Source organism: Emiliania huxleyi (assembly GCF_000372725.1).
Source record: "Emiliania huxleyi CCMP1516 unplaced genomic scaffold EMIHUscaffold_34, whole genome shotgun sequence".
Classification (NCBI taxonomy): domain Eukaryota; phylum Haptophyta; order Isochrysidales; family Noelaerhabdaceae; genus Emiliania; species Emiliania huxleyi.
The window spans coordinates 184,570-205,614 of record NW_005199443.1 but is presented as its reverse complement, the minus strand read 5'-3'; the positions used below and the strand labels follow the sequence as shown (position 1 = coordinate 205,614).

At 64.5% G+C, this 21,045-nt stretch overlaps 8 protein-coding genes across 8 annotated transcripts in view; 5 read left to right on the top strand and 3 right to left on the bottom strand.

Moving 5' to 3' along the window:
* Positions 1 to 785: 785 nt before the first annotated feature.
* On the top strand, positions 786 to 1,731 carry EMIHUDRAFT_421576 (cytochrome B561). Its single transcript, XM_005773307.1, has 2 exons — positions 786 to 1,237; positions 1,317 to 1,731. Exons 1-2 carry the CDS (start codon positions 802 to 804, stop codon positions 1,595 to 1,597), a joined length of 717 nt encoding a protein of 238 aa, XP_005773364.1. The 5' UTR covers positions 786 to 801; the 3' UTR covers positions 1,598 to 1,731.
* EMIHUDRAFT_450859 (hypothetical protein) lies at positions 1,718 to 6,080 on the top strand (the record flags this gene model as incomplete). Its single annotated transcript, XM_005773306.1, has 12 exons — positions 1,718 to 1,729; positions 1,894 to 1,979; positions 2,050 to 2,544; positions 2,614 to 2,938; positions 3,018 to 3,172; positions 3,250 to 3,487; positions 3,733 to 3,812; positions 3,867 to 3,888; positions 3,966 to 3,994; positions 4,178 to 4,409; positions 5,014 to 5,055; positions 5,136 to 6,080. The coding sequence occupies 12 exons, from the start codon at positions 1,718 to 1,720 to the stop codon at positions 5,469 to 5,471; spliced, it is 2,052 nt and encodes a 683-aa protein (XP_005773363.1). The 3' UTR covers positions 5,472 to 6,080.
* A 571-nt stretch (positions 6,081 to 6,651) lies between these two features.
* Positions 6,652 to 8,700, top strand: EMIHUDRAFT_450858 (hypothetical protein; the record flags this gene model as incomplete). The annotated part of the gene is made up of 10 exons (XM_005773305.1): positions 6,652 to 7,068; positions 7,178 to 7,332; positions 7,494 to 7,515; positions 7,583 to 7,633; positions 7,706 to 7,777; positions 7,900 to 7,923; positions 7,998 to 8,102; positions 8,242 to 8,278; positions 8,348 to 8,501; positions 8,524 to 8,700. 9 exons carry the CDS (start codon positions 6,652 to 6,654, stop codon positions 8,467 to 8,469), a joined length of 1,005 nt encoding a protein of 334 aa, XP_005773362.1. The 3' UTR covers positions 8,470 to 8,501; positions 8,524 to 8,700.
* Positions 8,658 to 10,016, bottom strand: EMIHUDRAFT_101649 (hypothetical protein; the record flags this gene model as incomplete). The annotated part of the gene is made up of 1 exon (XM_005773304.1): positions 8,658 to 10,016. One exon carries the CDS (start codon positions 10,014 to 10,016, stop codon positions 8,658 to 8,660), a length of 1,359 nt encoding a protein of 452 aa, XP_005773361.1.
* A 1,427-nt stretch (positions 10,017 to 11,443) lies between these two features.
* On the bottom strand, positions 11,444 to 11,960 carry EMIHUDRAFT_207963 (hypothetical protein; the record flags this gene model as incomplete). Its single annotated transcript, XM_005773303.1, has 2 exons — positions 11,444 to 11,853; positions 11,903 to 11,960. 2 exons carry the CDS (start codon positions 11,958 to 11,960, stop codon positions 11,444 to 11,446), a joined length of 468 nt encoding a protein of 155 aa, XP_005773360.1.
* A 110-nt stretch (positions 11,961 to 12,070) lies between these two features.
* Positions 12,071 to 13,183, bottom strand: EMIHUDRAFT_435746 (hypothetical protein). Its single transcript, XM_005773302.1, has 2 exons — positions 12,642 to 13,183; positions 12,071 to 12,492 (listed from the first exon to the last, which is right to left on the bottom strand). The coding sequence occupies exons 1-2, from the start codon at positions 13,091 to 13,093 to the stop codon at positions 12,429 to 12,431; spliced, it is 516 nt and encodes a 171-aa protein (XP_005773359.1). The 5' UTR covers positions 13,094 to 13,183; the 3' UTR covers positions 12,071 to 12,428.
* Positions 13,184 to 14,139: 956 nt separating this feature from the next.
* EMIHUDRAFT_450856 (hypothetical protein) lies at positions 14,140 to 17,372 on the top strand (the record flags this gene model as incomplete). The annotated part of the gene is made up of 4 exons (XM_005773301.1): positions 14,140 to 14,487; positions 14,557 to 14,655; positions 14,859 to 16,130; positions 17,364 to 17,372. Exons 2-4 carry the CDS (start codon positions 14,644 to 14,646, stop codon positions 17,370 to 17,372), a joined length of 1,293 nt encoding a protein of 430 aa, XP_005773358.1. The 5' UTR covers positions 14,140 to 14,487; positions 14,557 to 14,643.
* Positions 17,373 to 18,713: 1,341 nt separating this feature from the next.
* Positions 18,714 to 21,045, top strand: part of EMIHUDRAFT_463792 (hypothetical protein) — a gene marked incomplete at its 3' end in the record, with an annotated part of 3,807 nt that continues 1,475 nt past the window's right edge. Inside the window, exons 1-10 of the mRNA XM_005773300.1 lie at positions 18,714 to 18,860; positions 19,012 to 19,118; positions 19,229 to 19,306; positions 19,374 to 19,547; positions 19,625 to 19,681; positions 19,762 to 19,811; positions 19,882 to 19,931; positions 20,075 to 20,217; positions 20,284 to 20,325; positions 20,604 to 20,744. Of these exons, the coding sequence (XP_005773357.1) occupies positions 18,767 to 18,860; positions 19,012 to 19,118; positions 19,229 to 19,306; positions 19,374 to 19,547; positions 19,625 to 19,681; positions 19,762 to 19,811; positions 19,882 to 19,931; positions 20,075 to 20,217; positions 20,284 to 20,325; positions 20,604 to 20,744 (936 nt within the window). The 5' untranslated portion in view covers positions 18,714 to 18,766. The remainder of the gene's footprint in view (positions 18,861 to 19,011; positions 19,119 to 19,228; positions 19,307 to 19,373; positions 19,548 to 19,624; positions 19,682 to 19,761; positions 19,812 to 19,881; positions 19,932 to 20,074; positions 20,218 to 20,283; positions 20,326 to 20,603; positions 20,745 to 21,045) is intronic.

Below are 21,045 nucleotides of genomic sequence, written 5' to 3'. Positions count from 1 at the left end.
CCCCTCTCACTCCTCTTGCGCTTCGAGGCTAGCCGGCGAGCTGAGTAGTGTTGCCGAGGTGCCACTGTACGCTCGAAGGCGGCAGGCCGGGCGAGATCACCAGCTCGTAGTACGCGCCGACGCCGACGAGGCTGAGCACTAGGAGCTTCGCAGGCCTACAACAGCCGGCTTGCCTGTCACATCCGTGATGCGCGTGGGTGAGAGAGACACAGTCACATGCCGAGCTGCGTGCCGCGGTGCGCGCGCGTCGGCGGCGGCCCACTCGCCAACCCATGCGAGGATGGCAGCGACCAGCGGGATCGAAGCCAGGCAGGACTGCGCCGAGACCTCGGGCGATCCAAAGCGGTAGTAGTCGCTTCGCCACCAGTGGGCCGCCTCGATGCAATGGTAGACGCTGTCGCCAAGCAAGCCCGCAACCAGAGGTCCGATGAGGAGCCAATGCAAGCGGCGTCGGTTGGCGTACGCCACGTTGGCGCACAGGCAGTTCGAGGCGAGGTACCATACGAGGCTCAGCTGCATCAGCGGCCCGTCAGCTTGTGCCGTGACGTCCACCTGCGGCGGAGGGGGCGTGCTCTGGCGGGCGGCGTGCAGCGTTCTGAGCGGTAGTGGCGAGGGTCGACCTGATGGCGGTAGGCCCGCGGCCAGCGCTGCTCGTCGGCGGCGTGCACAACGCCCACCAGAGCCGCGAGGAACAGAGCCGCGGCAATGACCGGATCTATTGCTGTTTACCTGCTCTTAAAATAGAGACCCGACGGTACTGCAGTACTGTCGCAGGCCACGGGCCGCTCATCACCGCGCTCTATGATGCTGCGCGCACGTGCTCCGAGGCTGCTGTTCCGCTCATTCACCGCGAGCCCACCCAAGGCCGCTCCCACGCCGATTGCTCCGAGGCTCCTCCCCGCACGCCGCTCGCTCAGCTCGAGCGCCGTGCAGTTCGAGGAGCAGTACGCGGGCGGCCTGCAGTGGCTGCACTGGGCGATGGCTGCAGGATTCGCGGTGACGCTGGGCACGGCAAAGCTCTCACAGTGGACCACTGCTGACACGCCGTGGAACGGTGGCCGCACCAAAGGGCAGACGAAAGGCTACCTGATGACGATCCACAAGTCGACTGCGGTGCTCCTCACTGCCGCCATCGTGCCGCGGGTGGCACTGAAGTTGCTCACGCGCGTGCCGGCGGCGCTGCCCGGAGGAAGGCTCGAGCACCTCGCCGCGGACGTCTCTCACGGGCTGCTGTACGGTCCGCCCAACCAGCTGCCGAGAGGGCTTCGAGATATGCCACAGCCACCTAGAGAGGGGTTCTGCACATCCCTATTTAGGCTTCATGCTTTGGATGCCCGCGACCGGAATGGCGATGGGCTACTTTGGCGGCAAGGGCGTCCCCTTCTTCTGGCAGTTCACCATCCCGGGCAAGGCCGACAAAACAAAGGAGGACGGCGCTTTTGCCGGCAAGATGTTTGGCTGGCACACGACCGCGGGCAGCCTCCTCTACTACCTCATACCCATACACGTGGGCGGCGCGATGGTGCACGTGCTCAAGGGCCACGCCATCTTTGCCCGCATCACGCCGGGCCTCAATGCCGCCGTGAAATCGGCCTGACTTGACTCCACACAGCGCTGCTCTAGCCCACGGTTTGCTCACCGGGGAGTCTGCTCCAATGAGAAGGAACTTGCTCACCCGGGAGTCTACCGGGCGCACGACAAACCCTTGGAGTAGAGTATGAAAAAAAACGTATACGTGCGTCCTCGGCCTCGGTCGCCTCGGACCAGTCTCGCCCTTGCTGGAGAGGCTGAACGCACACAGCGGCCCGATCTGCCATGTCCTTGCCGCCCGTGGTGCGATCGGCGTCCTTTACTGTCACAGCCTCTGGCAGCAGCCTACCGGGCAGCAAGCAGGTCGTTATCGAGTCGCTTAATGTGGTCACGCCAAGCGGCAGCGTTCTGTTAATGGACTCCCGCATCGTGGTTGTGCCGTCACGGCGGTGACGCCACACTGCCCAGTGCGCTCGTTTCCGCGCCCACCTCAGCGACCCTCCACCTGCGCGGCGTCAGGTACGCACTCGTCGGCCGGAACGGCGCAGGCAAGAGCGCGCTGCTTCAGCTCATCTCGGAGGGCAAGCTGCCAGGATGGCCGCCCTCCATCACCACCGTGCTGGTGCGACAGGAGACCATCCCAGGGTCCGTCGCCCTTCTGCAGTCGATGCTTGACGCCCGCGCAGCCGCGTGGGATCGGCCGGGACTAGAGGCGGAGAGAGACGCTCTGGAGGCACGCCTCGAGGGCGCTGACGCCGCAGCCGTCGCCTCCCTCTCCGATCGGCTTGGAGAGGTGATCGATCTCCTGGAGACGATAGACGGACCTCAGGCACAACAGCATGCGCAGGGCATTCTCCGAGGGTTACAGTTCGAGCCGGAGGACAGCGGGAAGGGGGAGAGCGAGCTGAGCAGCGGCTGGCAGCAGCGGCTGGCGCTGGCGCAGGCGCTCTTTGTGCAGCCGGACGTGCTTCTGCTCGACGAGCCAACCAACCACATGGACCTCGCGGCCGTCCGGTGGCGGAGATCATACGAGATCATCGAGATCAGCCGAGAGCGGCTATAGGGGAGCCATCACATTGGTAGGTGGCTGGAGGCGGAGCTCACGAGGACTCAGGCGACGGCCGTGATCGTCAGCCACGACCCTGACTTTCTGACGGCGACGTGCAGCGACGTGCTCAGCATCGAGGAGGAGCGGCTGGTGCACACGGCGGGCGGCTTCGAGAGCTACCTCGGCCGCCGGCAGCAGCTGTACAGACGCGACGAGGCGGTGATGGAGAAGGCGCGCGTGAAGGAGGAGCGGCTCGCGTCCTCCCAAAAGGCGCAGATCTCGATCGAGGACCGGCACGTCGCCAGGACGCTGAAGAAGGTGGAGGAGGCGCAAAAGGCGCACGCGGTCATCAACGTCAAGGTTGCTCGCCGAGATCACGAGATCACCCGAGATTACCCGAGACTCAAAGGCGCACGGGCATGATTTCATCAACGTCAAGGCGCTCTGCGGGACGATGAAGAAGAGCGGCGACGGCTCGGCGGCGCGGGCGGCGCAGCAGAAGAAGGCGCACCTTCAGCGAACTCTCAAGCTGGACGACGGCGAGAGGCTCGCACTAGATTCTGAACAGACACCCACCAAGCACAATTCGGCTGTGTCCCATCGAAACCGTGCCATGAGCAGTGCCGTAGGCGCAACGCTCTTCCTCACCTCTCCCTATATCCACGCACTAGGCTCAACGCCTCCGAGGCGACGGCGCGCGTGCAGGCGCGGCGCGCTTTTGAGCGCACACTCGCCTTCGAGTTCCGGGCGGGGACGCCGCTGTCGGGCGGTGCCCCTCTGCTGCGGCTGGACGAGGCGAGCATCGGCCGTCCCGGGCGAGGCGCCGTGCTGAGAGAGGTGACGCTGGCCGTGGAGGCGGGCGCCAGGATCGCCATCCTCGGCTCCAACGGGGTGGGCAAGTCGACGCTCGTGGAGGCAAGCCGTGGCTGATCTCGGCTGATCTCGGCTGATCTCGGCTGATCTCGGCTGACCTCGGCTGATCTCGGCTGACCTCGGCTGATCTCGGCTGATCATCTCGGCTGATCTCGGCACATTGCAGTCTCTCGCCGGCGCTAGGCGCTCGTTGGCAGCGACGCAGAGGCCGCCGGAAGGGCAGAGTCCCACGCCTCTTGCGGGTCGCACCCGGTTTGAATGCAATCACGTCACGCTCCTAGGGCGGCGCCGAGCTCCTTTCCGGCGACGTGAGCCGCAGGTCGCACTTGCGCGTGGCGTACCTGAGGCCCAAGCGCAGCGGGTGCGCAACCTTGGCCTTCGATCTCCACGCGTGAGAGGATGCCTGGTCCCGCAGGCAAAACCACCTCGAGCAGCTGGTGCACCACCTCGACATGACCGCGGCCGAGTACGTCGCCTCCCAGGCGCCGGCCACTCCACCAGCTCCACGCACCAGCTCCCGCACCAGCTCACCAATTCCAGTCAGTTGGAGCCCCCCCCCCCCCCCCCCCCCCCCCCACACACACACACACACACACACACACCACCACCACCCACACCACCACCAGGTACCGGGCGCGTCGGAGCTCGTCGCGCGCAAGTGCCTCCGCGCCGTCTCTGCGGCACGCCCACGCACAGCGTCTTTTCACAGAGTCTCTCTATGAGCAGGTGCCTCGGCGCCGTCTCGCTCGCCGAGCACGCCGGCCAGCGGGTGGGCGACCTCTCAGGCGGTGAGCGCGTGCGGCTGATCCTGGCAGCGGAGGTGCTGCCCGCGCTGCCGCACCTCATAGTGCTCGACGAGCCGACCAACCACCTCGACCTCGACAGCCTCGACGCGCTGAAGGCCGGGCTGAGCAGCTTTCGCGGCGCCCTGCTGTGCATCTCGCACCACCGCGACTTTGTCGCGTCGATCGCGACGGAGCTCTGGTTCTTGCGGCCCGAGCACGCCGGCGCGAAGACGGCGAGCTGCAGCCGAGATGTAGCAGAGGTATCGCCGAATCTCTTGGAGATATCCGAGCACGCCTGCGCGAGGACATGCGCAGAGCTCTGACCACGCGCCGGTCGCACCGCCCCCCACCTTGTACGCTGCCTACAGGCGCGCCTCCACGTGCGGCACGCAGACGGGTACGAGGAGGCCAAGGCTCTCATGCAGACCCTCGGGGGAGCGGCAGAGCCGGCCAAGGCCACTGCAGGGCCGCCGCGCGATGCAGCACGGGCGTCCCTTCCGCCCGCTGCAAAGCCGCCGCCGGCTGCGTCGCCGTCGCCGGCGCCGCCGTCTCTGCCGGCAGCGCCACCACCGCCACAGCAGCCGCCAACGCAAATGCCTCAAGCGCCGGACGAGAGGGCCATGCGTCCGCCCAGCGCAGAGAGCGGGGCGGGGCCGCCCGCCGCTTCGCGTCCCTGGGGCGGTTCCCCGCTCCCACGAGGCGCAGTCGAGGTGAGCGAGGCGTGTGGCGCCGCGCGTCCATATTTCGGCTGTATTCTCAGCCATGCTTTGGGGATAGGAGGCCGGCGAGGCGGAGGTGCCGCTCGTGCGGCGGCTGCGAGTGAGCACTAGCGTTCACTCTCCACAAGACTCCACACGTCCTTCCCACAGCAGCTAGAGTCCCACCGATCGCACCGTCAGGCGCTCGGCTTCCCACAGTATGCGTGCATCCGCGCGGCGCGCATGACAAGCGGAGAGACGCTCGAGGCCCGCGTCGAGGCGGCGCAGCAGTGGCTCGAAACGCAGGGCGTCAGGCCGCGCCCACCGCCCACCTCGGGCGGGCCGCGACAGGCCGGCAACGTGCAAAGCGGGAGGGGCGGCCCGGATCCGCCGCCAAGAGGGCAGCTGACGCGTCAGCGTTTTGCTCCAACCGCCGCCAAGACCGCCGAGCCCGCCAAGCCCAGGACCCCGGCGTCTGCCAATCCGTGGGCGGCGCTGCACGGCGACGACGACGTGGACGACGAGGAGGCGAGGTGAGGGCTTCTGGTGGGGTGGGGACTGGGGAGGGGCGCCGGAGTGGGAGTCGGAATGTCCCGTCTGAGAGATGCGCGATCGAAGATTCGATCTGGACGACGGCGGCAACGCGATCAGCAGCATGAGTCCGACGAAGACTGAGCACGCGCACAGCCGCAGAAAGCGCGCCGCCGCAGCCTTGGTGAAGCGCGGGCGCCGCGCTAACAGGGCCCTGCCGTTTGACTCCTCGTCGGGCGCGGCGGGGTAGTCGACCTCCCCAGCTCTGCCGACAACCCGGAGATCCGCCATCGGACAACCGGACCCTGGGAGCACGCCCGTTAAAGACTGGGATTAGATCTAAGGGGTGTTTCGACACCAAGTGTTTTGAACGCCGTCTCGGAAGAAATCGTCATGGAAATTCTCTTGCCGACAGCGTTGGAATGCGGAGATAGTTACTGCTCTTTGTGTAGTGCCCCCCTCTTGGCACTTTACTCTCTCCTGTCCCGCGTGACTCTCTGTCTCACATATGAGTTTCTTCCCTCTGGAGGGCGACGCCGCGTGAGGCTCTTTCTTGCCTACATACAGCTCTTGCCTAGGTAGGCAGGCTCTTTGCCTATAACGAGACTAAGAAAGAGCAAAGCATAAGCGGTCAGTCAGTCAGACGTCAGTCAGTCGTGAGGACACCCAACACGCTATTGGTGTCGATCGCTCCCCACCCAGGGCTCAGTGAACGGGAGAACGGGAGTACCCAAGCATCTCGACACTCACTGTTCGTCCACTATTCACAGCCGACAACTTTGTAACGGGGACAAGGACGCACGACGCACCACCTCCACTCTCTTGAGAGAGAGTTGTTGTCACTCTTGCGTTCCGATTGCGTTGCTCGCTCGCCCGCGCGGAGGGCACGGCCGCGGAGGAGGCGACAGGCGAGTGCGCGCTTGCCAGGCCTTCTACAGGCAGCCTCTCGGGCAGACTGGGGGTCGGCTTTGCGTGTGGCGGGGCCCGCTGCGCTACTCATAAAAAGAAACCCGCCGGCCTACTCGTGTGAGTGTGAGTGAGTGCGGCCTACTCGTGTGAGTGTGAACAGGCCAGCGCACAGCGCCATACGCGGTATTTTCTTCTCAATAACAAGGCTGTGAACACACACAACATACGCGTATGTTGTATGCCACGACGGACCGCCTGCTCCTCCCGCACGAACGCGATGTCTGTGCCGCTCTCCGCCGTCGGAGAGAGCTCGAGCAGCGCCGGCGACGACAAGCCGCTCATCCCGGCTACTGTCGCCTCACCGCTGCCGCCATCGCGGCTGCTGACAGCGACGTATGTGGCGGTGTACCTGATGGTTGGCCCGGCCCTAATCCTCGTCAATAAGCACCTCCTGAAGGACGTCGGCTTCGGATTCCCCATGATGGTGTCCGGCATCGGACAGGCATCGAGCGCTCTCGGCTCCTTCCTCGCGCTGCGTGTGCTCCGGCTGCAGCCTCTGACTTGCGCCAAGCACGTGACGTGGCCCTTCTACCTCCGGAACATGGTCGTCGTCGGCGGAGCCACCGCAGCGTCGCTCTGCTTTGGCAACGCCGGCTATCTCTACCTGACCGTCTCCTTTGTCCAGATCCTCAAGGTCCTCTCCCCTCCTACCTCGGCCATATCTCGGCGATGTCTCGGCCATATCTCGGCTGCATCGCCGCACATTATGCGGTCAGCAGCGACTCGTGTCCCGCCGTGAGCAGGCCTTCACGCCCGTGTTCGTCGTCGTGATGCTATACGCGACGCGCGTCGAGACTCCCTCCCCTCGCGTCGCGCTGTCGGTTGGGCTGATCAGCGCCGCCACTGCCATCGCTAGCGCGGGCGAGGCGCACTTCAACCTGACGGGCGTGCTAATCATGTGAGTGCCTCGCCGAGATCTGGCCCCGAGAGTGTCCAGCCGTTGTCGAGCATCTAGCCGAGCGAGGCTGCGCGAGGCCGAACTCTTTCAAGACCTTCTCGGACCCTTTCAAGACCCTTCTCGGACCCTCCTCGGACCCTTCCCGGACCCGGCTCTGGTAGGTGCGCCGCCGAGACGTGTGAGGCAAGCCACCCACAGCCGGCGAAGAAGCTGCGGTCGACTGCTTCTCGAGAGTGGTTTCACGAAGCAGGCGACGCGGCTCGTGCTGACGCAGAAGCTGCTGACGAACCTCAAGTTCCCGGCGAGGGACGGGCGGCTGCGCTGCGCGCCGCGGAGGATGGCCGAGGTAAGCGGAGGCGCGCCGGGGCACTAGGCGATGGAGGGGCTGTACTACATGGCGCCGATCTGCGCCGGCTGGATGTTCGGTCTGGCTGCTGTTTTAGAGGTGCCGCGCGAGTCTGATCTCGGCTGTCTCTCGGCTGTCTCGGCTGTGTCTCGGCTGCCTCTCGGTTGCATCTCGGCCGCATCTCGGCTGCATCTCGCCTTTGCCTCCTCTTCTCTCTCGAGGTGCCGCGCGCGCTCGAGAAGAATGTCCTCTCGCCCCTCGCGCCGAAGGCTGGCCAGCGGTGAATAGCGTCTCTCCACGCCTGGCCCGCTGTGGATAGGCCTTCTCGCTTGTCGCTCCCAACGCGGCGGCATTCGCGACGGCAGTGGTGCTCGGCTTCGCCGTCAACATCGCCTCTTTCCTGGTGATTCAGAGGACGAGCTCGGTCGTCCTCGAGCTGTTCGGCAGCGTGGACTCTTCGTCTCGTGATTGTCTCCGTTTTGTTCTAGGCGAAGCTCGAGCGGCTCGGCAGAGGCAGAGATGGTGGCCATTGCCATTAAGATTGGCCCCGTTATTGCCCTCAGGTGATGCTCAAGTTGCTTGGCACGGCGAGGAACGCAGGCCTCGCCCTGTCCATTAGTGATGACTGAGTAATGACTCGGTCGTTCACTGTTACCGCGGAGCGCGCAGGCCTCGTCCTCTTCAGCGCGGTCTTCCTCGGCGAGGAGATCACGCCGCTGCAGGGGTTCGGGTACGCGCTCTCCCTCGCCTTCTTCGGGCTCTACAACTACTACAAGATCAAAGGGCTATAGCCCGTCGCGTGTCATTCCAGTCCGCTCGCCCCGTCATTCCAGTCCGCTCGCCCCGCCTCCCACCGGAGCGGCTGCTCTCGATCGCGAGTTGCAGCCCACTGATGGTGAGCTGGTCGCTTTGACAACGTGAGTGTGATCGAAGCACACACTGTTAAGTGCTGTTAACGCGCAAAACGCAACACAGCGTGTTACGGGGTTTGTTTGGTGTTGCTAAAGATCCCCCTCTGCGCACGGTCCAGCTCGGCGAGCAGCAGGTCGATACCAAACACCGAGCCGCCGTCCTGGACGTTGGCGGAGAAAGCGCGATCCGCGCGGCGGCCGAGCATGCACCGCCGCGCGAGCCGCACAACGGATTCCTGATATCGCTCCAGCGCCTTTGGATCCGTCAGCCGCCGGCCTGGGTCCCGCGCGCCAGCAAAGCCGAGTGAGGTGCGGATCGCCTCAAGCATGGCAAACCCGACAGCGTCCTCTCCGATGCGTTCCACGGCGTTTTCATCCACCCCCTCAGCGGTGAGCGCCGCAGAGTACGCCTCCCAAACCCGCGCGATAGCTTCGCGAAGAGAGGTCAGCGGGTATGTCGCCGTGCCAACCGCGCGTGAACCCGTTGCCCTGCACGTCTCGAGCCGGAAGATGAAGCCGCACACCAGCGCGAAGAGGAGGGAGCCAACGTCGAGGCCAGGCGCGCACCAGACCGCGAATTCTGGGTCTATGACCTTGACAGAGCCGCCGTCTTTGCTAACCATCACTGAGCCGGCGTGCAGGTCGCCGTGGCAGAGCGCGCGCACGTCGCCTGGTCGGAGTGAGTAGCCGAGGTAAAGAGCCTTTAACTCGCTCACCTCGGACATAAAGGCGGCGTCCTTGGCGAGCACGCGGCCGCGCTCTGACGCCTCGAAGCAGACTGTGAAGACGTGCTCGAGCTGCACGGCGCGCAGCGCGTGATTCCAGTACGCGACCGCTCGCTCCGCTGTTTGGGCCTCGCGCCCGGGCCGCTCGAGTGTCCTACCGTGCACCGTGCCCAAGTAGCGTCCGAGGGCCGCGGCTGCGTCTCCAGGCACCCCATCCTCCGACGCAAAGCACCGCTCAATCAGGAGGGAGTGGTCCTCCAAAAAGGCTATCACCACGACCATCCGGCGCTCGTCAAAGTGGAGCAGCCGCGGCAAGAGCGCGTCAGCGTCAGCCTCGCCCAGCAGCTGCGCGACGTCGCGGTAGTATTGCACTTCGCGCCGCATCCTCTCCGCCTCGAGCGCCATCGACGGCTGCCACTTCAAATACCCCGTCGCGCGCTTGAGGAAGAGCGATCGGCAGCCCCGCCGGTACACCCGGAATGAATAGTTGACGTTGCCGTCAGCGATTTCGACCGCTGCGACCGATGGCACCAGCGCTGTTAAGAGGCACGAAGCGACGCACCGCGGCAGAGCGAGGAGGTGGTCGGGGGAGAGAGCGCGAAGTAGCAAACGACTGGCGCCCTCGGGCGCGAAGCCGTCCGCCCAGGCCTCGCCGTCGCACGCACACCGCGCGACGTAGAGGGCCGCAGCGGAGGCGTGCATGCAACGCCGAGCGAGCGCAGTAGAGGCCGCAGCGGAGGCGTGCAACGCCGAGCGGAGGCGTGCTCAACGCCGCGAAAACCGCGCCGCCTTTCGTGTTTTTTGTGTTTGCCAAAATGTTCACTTTCAATTTCTCATACAGTACAACGGATGGTCAGTGTGCCTGTGGTTGCGAGAGACTGCCAGTGAGAAGCTGGAGGCAGGTCGCTAGACTGAGATGAGGCCGCCAGTGGAGTTGGGATTCCACCGTGCACCGCGCTGCGAGCCTGTCGTGTCCCTTGTCACGTTGTCATGAGCTGTTTGAGGGCCCAATTTGAGAATCGTGCTTTTTGGGTTGGGCAGACCGCACGAAAACGCCTCTGTCGACCAAAATAAGACTAGGGTGCGCAAAAGCAAGACTGGATGCGCCCAGGCGGATCTGGCTAGCCAGGCTGGGCCCCTCGCAAACGACCCGCGAGACACCGCTCGCGATTATAAACGAATCGGCTATCAGCAGCAACTGGCAGACCGCGCGAAAACGCCTGTGTCGACCAAAATAAGGCTAGGGTGCGCAAAAGCAAGACTGGATGCGCCCAGGCGGATCTGGCTAGCCAGGCTAGGCCCCTCGCAAACGACCCGCGAGACACCGCTCGCGATTATAAACAAATCGGCTATCAGCAGCAACTGGCAGACCGCGCGAAAACGCCTGTGTCGACCAAAATAAGGCTAGGGTGCGCAAAAGCAAGACTGGATGCGCCCAGGCGGATCTGGCTAGCCAGGCTGGGCCCCTCGCAAACGACCCGCGAAACACCGCTCGCGATTATAAATAAATCGGCTATCAGCAGCGACTGGCAGACCGCACGAAAACGCCTCTGTCGACCAAAATAAGGCTAGGGTGCGCAAAAGCAAGACTGGATGCGCCCAGGCGGATCTGGCTAGCCAGGCTGGGCCCCTCGCAAACGACCCGCGAGACACCGCTCGCGATTATAAATAAATCGGCTATCAGCAGCAACTGGCAGACCGCACGAGAACGCCTCTGCCGACCAAATTCTAAATAAGGGTTAAGGCTAGGGTGCGCAACAGCAAGACTGGATGCGCCCAGGCGGATCTGGCTAGCCAGGCTGGGCCCCTCGCAAACGACCCGCGAGACACCGCTCGCGATTATAAATAAATCGGCTATCAGCAGCGACTGACAGACCGCCACAAAAACGCCTCTGCCGACCGAAATACGCTATACGGATATTGTGCGCAAAAGCAATGCTAAGGCTCCGGCTCAGGTCGCGGGGCATAGCTCGGGTGTAAACGGGGTCTGGGGCGGATGCCCCAGCGGCCCGCCGCAGGCGCCGCCGGAGGCCCTGGCCCGCCGCAGGCGCCGATTTTTTGGCGTTTTTGCTCAAATTTGAGATATTTCTCATCAAATTCTCATCAAAATCGAGCTCGCTACGAGCTCTCTAACTGCAGGACAGCATCTCCTCGTTGAGCCCAGCGGCGCCCGTATCGCCCACGCCCACATTCTTCTTCTTCTTCTTGCCCTTCTTGCCCTTGGCCCTTGCTGCACTTAGCCGCTCAACCTCCGCCAGCAGCGGCTCCTTGGCATGCCGCGCATTCTCCATCTGCTTTGCTTCCCACGCTGCCGCTTCCTCTAAAGCAGCGCCGCCACTAAGCGGCACAACCAAGTTCTCGCACTGTTTGCATGAGCATGTGTCTTGCTTGGCGCGGCGCACAATCCGCGCGCGGCGAGTGAGGTGCGTGAGAGCAGAAGACTCGCAGGTCGGATGGGCGGTGACGCCGTCGAGCGACGGCGCAAAGGCCAATCGCTGCTGCTGCGCCAACGAGAGCGGCGACACGAGGCTGCTGGCAGCTGGCAGAGCGAATTGCGATTCCGGCAGCCGCCGTCAGCCCGCCGACACCGACGGCCGAGCTGAGGTCAAACTCCGCCACAGGTCGGACCATCCGTGCGTCAGCCATGGGACGAGACGTCTGTGTGCAGACAGCCCGCCACCCGGGCGATAGAACATGCCAGCTGCTTGCAGGGCTCTCGTGGCCCGTGGTGAATAGGGCGGGCTGCGGCGGGCGCATAAACTATTCACAGCTTATGAACACCGGGAAAACTAAAGTCTGCAGAAGTGAGAAGAGTTCGAGTGGTCTTCGTGCTCAGAAGGATCAAGAGAGCTCTATTCTCACACCCTTTGTGTGTTGAAGACCACAGGCAATGCCCGTTTACACCCAACCGACGAGTCGCTGGGCCCTCTGACCTGAGCCGCAGCCTAAACAGGCGGAATCTGATGCAAAGCAAGCATCTGCAAGATCTAAACCATGCACCAGAGGGTTGCATCGACTTTCCATGTCAGGTCTGCTCAGTTGCATCGACTAAACACCCCCGTTCCATCGTGGAGCCGCCACCCGCCGTCTGCACGCGCGCCCCGCCGCCCTCTCCTATCCTAGCCCCGCCATCATGGGCGACGAGACCGCCCTCACCATCCTCCCGCCATCAGACGCCCTGGAGGGAGGAGGGGGAGGGGTGAGGGGGGGATGGGGTGGTGCGGTGGCGGGAGGCGCGGCGAGGGCCGCTGCCGCCACATCCCCTTGAGCGGCTAGCCGCGAGGAGGCTACTCGAACGTCGAAGGGTCTCTCGGGAGAGACTCGCACCTCGCCCAGACGCCCGAGGCGGGACGGCGGGCGGGAGGCGAGCGGCGGTCGGTGCGGTCGAGCTTGCCGAGCCCTGCGTCCGGCCGCGGCCAGTCCGCCTGTCTATCGAGCGGCGCCGAGCAGAGCCCGCAAGGGCTGCTGCACGTCACTGCCGCCGCCGCCGCCGGACACGGCTCAAAGATGGAGGCCCAGCCACGGCCGGCGGCGGCGGGAGCGGCTCTTCCAACCGCCGAGGCGCCCCAACCGCCGAGCGCCATCTCGTCGGACGGCGAGCCGGAAAACGGGTCTTCGTGATCACTATCGCTCGCACAGTCGGATCCGGGACCACCGCCGCCACTCCACCGGCTGTCGCGCGTGGAGCTCGAAGCTCGGTGTTGTGAGGGCGCTCGTCTCGCGAGGTCCGACTCGATGAGCCACGAACGGCGGGTGCCGTGGACGACCTGGCGCGACATCGAGGGTGACGCAAAGTCGCCGCTGCGTGCAGCTTTATCCGCGGCGAGAGACGCCACACAAAGGGAGAGCGCAACAGAGGGTTGCACAAGATTGCCGAGACTGCAACTTCGATTCGCTTTTTCTTAAAATTCCTGGAAGGCTCAAAACTGTATTTTTAAGAATTCTTTGAGCTTAGCCTTCGATGGTATGAAACAAAGGCGGACATGGCATATCGCTCTCGGGCCCACAGACATCCCGCACACCCGCGCCGCCCCCCGCGCGCGCTCCACCCTGGCCGGGAGAAAGGGGAGTGACAGCTTGGGACGGCAACAGAACGAGTATCTTGCACTCCATGTGCAAATACGCAGAGAGAAATGAAAGCCGTCCGGCTCACAAGTCCGGCTCACGCGCCCCGACCTGACCCTCTACCGCACTGATCACTTCCGCCCCCTTGCTCTCAACCCATCCACCTCGCCTCGGGCCGCGCCGCGCGATCTCGGACGATCTCGCGCTATCTCGGGCGATCTCGGCACTCGGGGCCGCGCCGCGCTATCTCGGGCGATCTCGGCGGAGCGCCGGAGCGTCGCTCGCGCGGCGGCACACCTGCTCAAAAAAGGAAGGAGCAGGAGGTTGGAGGCAGGAGGTCACGCCCCATCCAGAGCGCCGTCGTCGCCGGGTTTTTGGCCCCCGGGTCGTCGCCCGACGGTTGCTGCGCGGGGCAGCAGACCATCGGACGGCGCGACGACGCCCCGTCCGGCACGCTCCCCTGCACGCGGCTATTTTTCTTTTTTTGCTGCTATTTTCGTGCTTCGTTTTGACAAGGGATTATACCGAAAGCATCCCTCGAAGAGCCGGCCAGCGCCGTAGAGGATCCCCGATCCTCAAAAAAAAGAATTCGGCGCATATCCTCGCTCGCCTTGTCCGGCGCCGCCGCGCGGCCGGCCCCGGCTGCGCCCGGCCTCATCACCACGCACGGCGGCGATGCTCACCTCTCCGCAGTCTCACCGTTCGGCTCGCCGTCGGCTCCTCGGCTCCGCCGCCCGTGTCGGCCTCCTCCTCGTCTCCGCCGCCTGTCTCGGCCTCCTCCTCCTCGCCGCACGCCAGCCTAGCCGGCTCTTTGGCTTTTTCGAAGGTGGCGCAGAGGAGGTGGCCGATCCGGCGCCGCCCGCTGCTCACGCCGATCCGCTGACGGCGCGATTCTCTCGAGCAAATCCCGACACGCTGCTGAGGAGGCGGGACGGCGTCGAGCCGCCGACTCCGCGCAGCACCGATACGAGCGGCGCCTTGTCTTTGACCAAGTGGGTGTGGGTCTTGTGGCAGGTGGGGTGGGTGTACGGCAAGGAGGACGCCGACGCAAGCCTCGCTGAAGCCGAGTCCGCCTTCGAGAAGGCCGAGACGCACCTCGAGACGGCCGGCACGTCGCTCGACGCAGTCCCCACTGCAAAGGAGGAATGGACTGAGAAAGAGCCACGCTAGGCTGTAGGCGCGTCTCTCGGAGCACAGGCGCTGGGCCCGTTTGCCTCTCGATCCGCGACGACGCGCGACGCACTCGAAAAGGCACTGCTTCTCGATGGACTCGACGGTGACGAGCGAGACGAGGCCACCGACACCGTTGCCGCTGCCGCCGACACCGCCGCCACCGCCGCCGCCGCCGCAACCGCCGCCGCCGCCGGCATCGTCCCCGCGTCCAGCCGTGAGATCGACAGCTTCGTGGGCGGAGGGTGGACATGGCCGTGGGAAAGCGAGCCGCCGCCGCCGCCGCGATGCGACCGACCCACTCCGAAGGCCGCGGTGTCTTTCCCGGAACGGCTGGTGGGGCGGAGTGAGTGGGCAAGGCGGACGCAGCGGCAGGGCGGCAGGCCGGGCAGCTACAGCGGCTATGTCAACGTCACTCCCACCGACTGGCTCTTTTACTGGTACTTTCGCGCCGACAACACCGGCTCGCGCACGCCCAAGCCGCTGCTCGTCTGGTCCAACGGCGGGCCAGGCTGCTCGGCGATGGAGGGCGCGACGACAGAGATCAGCCCGCTGCGGCTGTTCGACATCAAGCGCGGCTGGGCGAGTGCGACGGGGCAGCTGTCGGACAACGCGTTCGCGTGGAGCGCACACGCGAGTTTGCTCTTCGTCGACCAGCCCAGGTACGTCGGCTACTCGTTCGGCTCTGGCCCGCACGTCACAAGCTCTGCGCAGGCCGGCCAAGACATGGTGGCGTTTCTGATCGGCTGGCTCCGCCTCTTCCCAGAGCACGCGCAGGCCGACGTCATCCTCGCGTCGGAGAGCTATGGCGGGCACTACGTCCCCGCATGGTCGGACGCCATTCTGGCGCACAACGACGGCGCGGCGGCAGAGGAGCGGATCCGGCTCCGCGGCTTGCTGATCGGGAACGGCAAGATCAACCAGCGCTTCGCCAGCAACGACAACTTCGAGGCCTTCCTCTCGCAGGCCCACCTGCTGCCGCCCGGGCGGGCGGCGTCGCAGCGCGCGCCGTGGGAGAACGAGTACAGCTGGCGTGTGCGGTCTCAGCTGCTGGGCGAGGCGGCGCAGTACCTCGGTTACACGCCAAACGGTTACGACTACCGCGTGCGCGCGCTGGCGTGCCCCGCCTGCGTGCAGTACAACTATACCGCGTGGAGCAGCTGGTTCCTGACGGACGAGGTGAGGCGGGCGCTTCACGTCTGTGGAGACGCGGGCCGCGGTGCCTTCGCCGGCTCTGCGGCGGGCTGCATCCGCATGCCGGGCTTCAGCGACGACTCAGTCGGCGACGGCCACTCGGAGGCGCTCGGCCGCAGCCTGGACCGAGGCGTCAAGGTGGCGCTGCTGTACGGCAAGCAGGACTCGGTCTGCGACTTTGTGCAGGGCCTCGCCACCGCGGATCACTTGCCGTGGTCGGGCGCCGCCACATTCCGATCCGCAACGATGGCGCCGCTGCGGCTGCTCGGCGCGGAGATTGGGCAGTGGAAGGCGAGCGGCGGGCTGTCCTGGTACCAGATCGACGGCGCGGGCCACATGGTGCCGCTCGACGCGCCTGCGGCGGCGCTGGGTGTGCTGGAGCGGCTGGTGCGAGAGATCGAGAGGGGTAGCCCTCGCCAGGAGGCCGACTTGGACTTCGCAGCATGAGTAGTTTGCAGTCGCACAGCACGTGGTTCTGTCTCACGTCTCGGGCTGAGCCCTGGCTGTCAGGCTGTCAGGTGCTGTCAGGTGATCTGTCGGGCTGTCGGGCAGCTGTCAGGCACTGTCAGGTGCCTCTGTCAGACCAGCTGTCAGGTGCTGTCAGTGCTGTCGGGTGCTGTCGGGTGCGTGTCTGACAGTCGAGGGGCTCTGTAGCTGTCGGGTGCTGTCGGAGCTGTCGGGTGTTGCTGGGTCAGACGCTGTCGGAGCTGTCGGAGCTGTCAGGCTGCTGCTGCTATCAGACGTTGGCTGTTGCTGTCAGGTGCTGTCCGGTGGTGCTGTCGGGCGGCGCTGTCAGGCTCTGACACACACCAGCCACACTTATGACACTATCAAGAGGAGACCACAGCAGGACTCTACTACAATACTCTAGCCTCTACTGTCTACACTCTGCTCTCTGCCTCCGCCCTGCTCCGGTCCCACCATCGGTTTTTCATGGTGTGGACGTCACCATCTTCTTGTCTGCCGCGCACTGAGGGAATAGGCAATAGCAGTAAAGCAGAGTGGCATGGTGTGTAGTGAGCAATGAGAGGTCGTCTGTACTGCTACGCATATGTAGTCGCCCAGAATGCACAGATCGGCCATGTTATGTAAATACGCGCCCGCGATCCATAGTGCGTCGGCCAGACGTCGGTATTTCGGTGTCGTGCGCCCGAGCCAAGTGGCGCCTGAGGGAGCTACAAATGTCTTGCCCCGGGCGTATTACGAATCTGTCTTCTGCATCCACCTTCGGCCGATCGGGGTGTGCCTCTCAAGGCGCGCTACGCCCCACGTACTACGCACACGCATTCCGGATTCGAGTGAGAAGTGGTGGCCGACGGGGGTTACGCCTCACGCATTGGCTAGTTCCATTTCACTCTGACACGCTAATCTTGAAAACGTCCAACGGAGCTCCGTGTTGCTCCCAGCGCCCTCCCCCGCGCTTCCTGCGGCCCTAGCCGATGGTACTAGCATGGGAGGTCATCTGGCTACCGCGAGAGCGACCCAACTCGTCGACATCGTCCGATGATGGTGCCTCAAAGTCAGCCTTCGGAGGCTATCGTGGGGTCGAGCCGGCAGTAGCCGTGACATGTGGTTCCACCACCCCTCGTAGTCTTTGCCTCTGACCGCCACCGTTCCCAGGCTGCCTAATGGGATGGAAAGGAAGGCTCGGCGAGCGTATAGAAGCGTGCTCGACCTCGTCGTGGCAACCTGCACGGCATCGCTGGCAGGCGCGATGAGCGTCGTGCCACCTGACCCGAGACGGGTCGCAGGCGTCGTACCGAGCGCGTCGAGACCGTGTCCTGATGTGATCTGCACGGGTGAGTCACGTCGGCGTCAAAGGAGCGACGTGCGACCTGTCAGAGCTTGATCTCCGATCTCAGCGGCGGCGAGTCGTCTCCGGCGCGCGACAAAGGTACATCCCCAGGACGCGCAGAGGCAGCTGCGACCCAGCGGAGTGGACGGTAACGCACCGCGCCACCTGCTGTGCGTTACCGTCCACTCGGCGGGGTCGCAGCTGCCTCTGGAAGGCACCGAGATGTACCTTTTTCGCGCAATGGTCAAAATCAAGGTTTTGTAACGCGAGCTGTGCCACAGTGAAATGGAACTAGCCATTACGCATACGTTTTACGCATTCGCACGCCCAAGGTGTCAGAGAGGGCCTACGCACCACGTACTACGCACACGCATTCCGGATTCGAGTGAGAAGTGGTGGCCGACGGGGGTTACGCCTCACGCATTACGCATACGTTTTACGCATTCGCACGCCCAAGGTGTCAGAGAGGGCCTACGCACCACGTACTACGCACACGCATTCCGGATTCGAGTGAGAAGTGGTGGCCGACGGGGGTTACGCCTCACGTATTACGCATACGTTTTACGCATTCGCACGCCCAAGGTGTCGGAGAGGGCCTACGCACCACGTACTACGCACACGCATTCCGGATTCGAGTGAGAAGTGGTGGCCGACGGGGGTTACGCCTCACGCATTACGCATACGTTTTACGCATTCGCACGCCCAAGGTGTCAGAGAGGGCCTACGCACCACGTACTACGCACACGCATTCCGGATTCGAGTGAGAAGTGGTGGCTGACGGGGGTTACGCCTCGGACGCATTACGCATACGTTTTACGCATTCGCACGCCCAAGGAGCAAGGTGTCGGAGAGGGCTTACGCACCACGTATTACGCATACGTATTACGCATCCCCCCCCCTCCCCTGAACCCTACCCCTCTGCCCCCTACCCCCCCCTAACCCCTAAACCCCTCGCGCTAAATTTGCGCTAAATTTGCGCTAAATTTGCGCTAAATTTGCGCTAAAGTGCGCTAAAGATGCAGTAGATAAACACTTCACACCGCACTAAATTTAGACCCAAGCGCCCTCCTTTGTATTCGCCCCCCCCACACGCCTTCCTTCCGGTATAAGCAGCGAAAGCGATTTTTTTTATTTTTTGTTGCCTCGCCACGCGCGGGCAGAGCCAGTCGACTCGGAGCGGGCCTCGCTCCAGACCCCTCCCCACCGCCTCTCGTGATCGCTGCCGGCGATGGGAGACCTGGAGGACACCATCGAGGTCGTCGACCTCCCCAACTTTCGCCTCGAGGGTGCCTCGGCCTTTGACGTCGACGCGTCCGGCTCTGGTGCCACCGCCGCCGCCAGCCTACCCTTGCCCTCGCCTCTGGTTTGGCAGCCTCTGATCCACCGCGCCGCGGCCGCCGCCCTGTCCTCGCGCCGCTCCGCGGCCGGCAGTGCCTGCTGGTGACTTGTCGCTGGCTTCGCCCGGCCTCGCAGGCACGACCGCGGAGGTGTACACGAGCGCGACGGTGGAGCTGCCGGAGGTGGTGCGCCTCTTCGTCGTCTACTTCAACAAGCAGCTCAAGTCGGGCAACGTCTACGAGGCCGCCGCCAGCCCCTCCCTCCCCGCCACCTGCCACCCGCCCCTCCGCCGCCCCGCCCCGCCCCCTTCACAAGCAGACTCCCCCCCCCCCCCACCCCACCCCCTCGGCAGGTTCACTCCGCCTACGAGGCGACCTTCAACAAGCTCACCGACCGCCTCTACAAGACCTCCCCCTGGCCGACTGCCGAGGTCGTCTCTCCGCTCGTCGGGGGCGAGATATGGGGAGATATGGGGAGATCTTGGGGAGATGTTGTAGGTCGTCTCTCCGCTTGTCGGGGGCGACGCCACCTTCCTGCTCCTCTACCGCGAGCTCTACTTCCGCCACCTCTACTCGCGCCTGACGCCGACCCTGCAGCAGCGGATCGACTCGTGGGCGAACTACGAGGCGCTCTTCTCGCTGCTGCTCGACGGAGACGCGCCGGCAGACTTGGTGAGCTAAAGACGGCCGGCCGTCTTTGGTGCCGCGTCCCTTCCCCTTGAGAGGGGTCCCTCCTCCTGGGACGTTAGGCGCTCCCTAACCAGTGGATCTGGGACCTGGTCGACGAGCTCATCTACCAGTTCCAGGCGTGCAGTGGGCAGTGCTCCTAGCCCCGCCCGCGGCACCGCGCGCCAGCCAAGGGGGAGGAGCCGCCCGCTGCCCGCAGGCGTGGAGCATGTTCCGCCAGCGGCTCAAGTCGAAGAGCGCGGAGGAGATGTCCCTCCTCCAGCAGCGGAGCATAATGACCAGTGACTAGTGAACAGTGAATCATCAATACTCAGGAGATCGCCATCCTCAAGCAGCGGACCGACGTCTGGAGCGTGACCTCCGTGCTCGGCATGCTCGCGCCGGACGGCGGGGCGGGGAGTCGAGCCACGCCATTGATTCGGCTGTCTGAGTGACTGCGTAGGTCTTGCTGCGCCGGCTCGCGGAGCGGGCACTTCTAGGAGCCTTCTAGGAGCCTTCTAGGAGCCTTCTAGGCATGCTGCACCGGATGGCCGAGCGGGGAAAGGAGCCGCGCTTCGCCTCGGTGCCGCTGTACGAGATCGGCGGCTACTTCGCGACGGTGGGGCTGCTTCGGGTGCAGTGCTTGCTGGCGGACTACACGCTCGCGCTCAAGACGGTGGAGGCTCGATCTCCTATGAGATGATTACTGTGTGTGTCACTGATCTGTTCTTGATGTGTGTAGGTGGAGGCTGTCGACCTCTCCCGCAAGGGGCTCTTCACGAAGGCGCGCCACGCCCCCCCCCCCCCCCGCCGCCGCTAGCTGACCGCTGAGCAGACTTTTCTTGCACTGCTTGAGAGCGCGCGGCTCCTCTCCTCTCACCACCTCGCCCCCACCCCACCCCCCCCCACCCACACACACACACACACCACCACCACCACCACCACCACCACCACACCCACACACACAAAGACAGACACGGCGTGAGAGCTTGTTGGGCAGGTCACCTCGTGCCACATCTCCCCACATCTCCCCACATCTCCCCACATCTCCCCACATCTCAGGTCACCTCGTGCCACATCTCCGTCTTCTACTACGTCGCGTTCGCCTACCTCATGAGCCGCCGGTACGTCGACGCGATCCGCACGCTCTCGCAGATCCTCTTCTACATCGGCCCGCGCCAAGCAGGACCGCAGCCCGCAGCTGTGAACGGCGCCTCTTCACGCCCCTCGGCCGTGAACAGGCCGCACCAAGCAGTACCACACACGCTCCGCCCAGTTCGAGCAGATCCTCAAGAAGAACGAGCAGATGTACGCCTTGCTCGCCATCGCTATCTCGCTCTGCCCGCAGCACCAGGCGCCATCTCTCCCCATACCTCCCCATATCTCCTTGCTCGCCATCGCTATCTCGCTCTGCCCGCAGCACAAGGGGTGGGGAGATATGAGGGGATATGGGAGATATGGGGGAGATAACTCTGCCCGCAGCACAGGCGTTAAGGGGGGGAGG